At 47.3% G+C, this 3,081-nt stretch overlaps 1 protein-coding gene across 1 annotated transcript in view; it reads left to right on the plus strand.

Moving 5' to 3' along the window:
• Positions 1 to 213: 213 nt before the first annotated feature.
• LOC310820946 (uncharacterized protein) overlaps positions 214 to 3,081 on the plus strand; it is a gene marked incomplete at both ends in the record, with an annotated part of 2,870 nt that continues 2 nt past the window's right edge. The window contains 6 exons of the mRNA XM_083692790.1: positions 214 to 538; positions 1,287 to 1,337; positions 1,505 to 1,584; positions 2,023 to 2,116; positions 2,807 to 2,896; positions 3,055 to 3,081. The exon at positions 3,055 to 3,081 is cut by the window's right edge and continues 2 nt beyond it. Coding sequence (XP_083548916.1) covers positions 214 to 538; positions 1,287 to 1,337; positions 1,505 to 1,584; positions 2,023 to 2,116; positions 2,807 to 2,896; positions 3,055 to 3,081 — 667 coding nt within the window. The remainder of the gene's footprint in view (positions 539 to 1,286; positions 1,338 to 1,504; positions 1,585 to 2,022; positions 2,117 to 2,806; positions 2,897 to 3,054) is intronic.

Here is a 3,081-nt window from a genome sequence, read left to right on the forward strand (position 1 = left end):
CATATGATATTCATATCATATAATATATGACCTTTACAATGTACCTCTTACCTTATATAGTATGGAGAAATATGATTGGCTGAAAATGAATGATTTCTGCAACTGGTTTCATAATATCAATTTGTCTTGAGAGTCTGCTTGAACATGTTCAAGTTCATCAATCTAACGTAATGGAGGTCCTTCAAAGTTTGAAACGATCCATTTTCCCTAGGCATGGTCCTGACTCCTACCACAGCTCAGGAGCTCGTTACAAAGGATCCCACCAGCACAGACACAGCCATGGACCAAGCCACTCTCTCAGCCAACACCACAGACACAGCCATGGACCAAGCCACTCTCTCAGCCAACACCACAGACACAGCAAGCAACGGAACCACAACCCCACCGTCCACTACTTCAGACATGAGAGGGACCCAGCTGCCTGTGGATGGCAACCTTACAGCAAACACAACTGGCCCTGCCCCACCGACTCCTTCCTCTGCTGGCTCTACGACAACGACTACAGCTACAACTACTACGAGAATGGCTAAAAAAACAAGTGAGTTGAGCTTCCTGAATTAAGATGCTTCTGGGTCTAGTCTCTGTCAAATCATGTCCACTGTGTGCATCATTACCACGACAACCATAGTGATCTCAGTGTTTTGCGGTTTTCCCAAATGGGCAGGAATGTGCCTCAAAGTGCTCCTCTTGCGTCCTCATTGAAGTACGTGTATAGAAATGTAATTAATTTAAAACAGGTTTGTGTGAGTGTGAAGAAGCAGAAAGATTGTTGTTTTCCAGAAACTATTAGATAAATGTGGGTTGTGGTGACAAGTCATTGTGATGAGGGTGTGACCTTTTAAAAGGGTAAAGATTGGCATCTCCCTACCCACAACCCACCTCCTTCTTTCCACCTCCACGCGTCCTCATTGCCTGTGGTTGTGTGTGTGTGTGTGTGTGTGTGTGTGTGTGTGTGTGTGTGTGTGTGTGTGTATGTGCGTTCGTGCCTGCGTCTGCATATGCGTGTGTGTGAAGTGGACTGCCATGAATAGAAACAGAAGTGGTATTTTCTTGCAGTGGTATCTTGCGTGCAACCATCACACACAACCTGCTGCAGGAAGATATCACAATACTGATAATGGATTGATTGCATGCAGCGGGTAATAAACCATATTAACTATTGTACCTGTTTCGGGTCCATCCTACCACAACGTGATCACAGATTGCAGGGTATTAACCTATAGTCCTCAACAAAAACGTATTTTTAGTTAAGAGAGTGTAATCTGACGATTCTTCTTTTTACATAGCAACCCGTGCCGCACCAAAACCAAAACCATCCAGCGCAGGCATCAACACCGGTGAGCACTCAACATGTCTCAAATATGTCCAATCTGAGTTAGTTTCACATCCTCTCACCACAGACACATATAGTAACACATGACCGGGTCCTTCTCATTTGGCTCTCTTCTTTGAATGATGAACCCACCTGTGTCATTGAATGATGAACCCACCTGTGTCTTCGTAGGAACTATCATCGTCATCATCATCATCGTTACCCTTCTTGTAATTGGAGCGGCATGTTTCTTGACACGCAAGAGGTCAAGGGTGAGTTTATAAAAAAAAATATTATTAAGAATGTCATGAAAATTTTCACCGTAACTTTGTGGAAAAACCAAACCCTCAACTACGTGCTGTACCCGTGGCTTCTAGACAGAGTTTTGTGTTCTAGACCTGTGATGTGTGTCGGCGTTACAGTTCAGCAACCACCCTCCTGTGATGAGTAAGCCAGAGGCCCCAAGCTAGCTACGGTACCCGAGCTACAGCCTAGGCCTTTCAATGTCTTCCACGCGGAAAAGATCTGGGATCGAAAAACAAACAAACACTGATTTATTGGCCAAACAATCTCATCTGGCTGCTTCCCTCCTGGGTTGGGGATCAAAGCAGTGACCTACCGATCGCTGGCTGGCCTCTCTAACCTCTAGGCTACCCGCCGCCCATTCGAACCCCGTCTTGGTGACCTATTGACCCCTGTCTTATCTCCAGAGGTACTCCATTGACCTGCGTTCCAGACAGGAGGACGCTCAGATCCCCCTGAGCACGGTGGAGCCTGAAGTGTTTGAGACCTCACCACAGAAGGGTCAGTATCCACTCTGCAGTAACAACAACACACTAAGTATGTCTCACACTAAGCTGACTGTTCACCATGAGAGAGGCTGGTGGAGGTAGAAATCGGAGGACGGGGCTCATTATAATGCATGGAACGGAATCAGGAATGGTGTCAAACACCCAACATCCAACAAGTGTTTTGTACCATTCCTCGTTCCATTCCTTGCGTGAGCCGACCTCCCTTGACAATGAGCCGACCTCCGATTTCTACCTCCACCAGCCTCCCCTGCTGCACACATACTGTATGCTTCAGTATACACACTTAAGCACCAAAGATCAGCTCGTATTCTGAGGGAGAACACTGCTGCTGTTCCTGCATCATTAACACTGCTGCTGTTCCTGCATCAGTAACACTGCTGCTGTTCCTGCATCATTAACACTGCTGCTGTTCCTGCATCATTAACACTGCTGCTGTTCCTGCATCATTAACACTGCTGCTGTTCCTGCATCATTAACACTGCTGCTGTTCCTGCATCATTAACACTGCTGCTGTTCCTGCATCATTAACACTGCTGCTGTTCCTGCATCAGTAACACTGCTGCTGTTCCTGCATCATATTTTCTTTAGTTCGGTTACCACGGCTGCACATAGGATCACGATCAGAATACTCAGCGGAGCGAGACGACAGTTGACTGAATGTTGTTTTTGCACGCGTCTCCAGGGATGCAGACCTTTAATGCCGACACAGACAGCAAGACGCCTGAGCCGGAGGACCTCACATCAGCGGCTGAGGGGAAGGAGCGAGAGAAAGGTGAGATTCCAGCTTCCAGATGCGTGAAAGTCGGCCTTCATTAAGCATTGAAATAGAAAGACCGTTGAAAACGGACGGTGCGTAGCCATTGGCTTTACCTCGCATCAATCACTCCCCACGCCCCCCCACCCCCCACACCACACGTTTCTGATTGGGAGCTACGCCTCGTTGCCGTGTGATTCGCT

This window comes from Argentina silus (genome assembly GCF_951799395.1).
Source record: "Argentina silus genome assembly, chromosome: 21".
Lineage (NCBI taxonomy): Eukaryota > Metazoa > Chordata > Actinopteri > Argentiniformes > Argentinidae > Argentina > Argentina silus.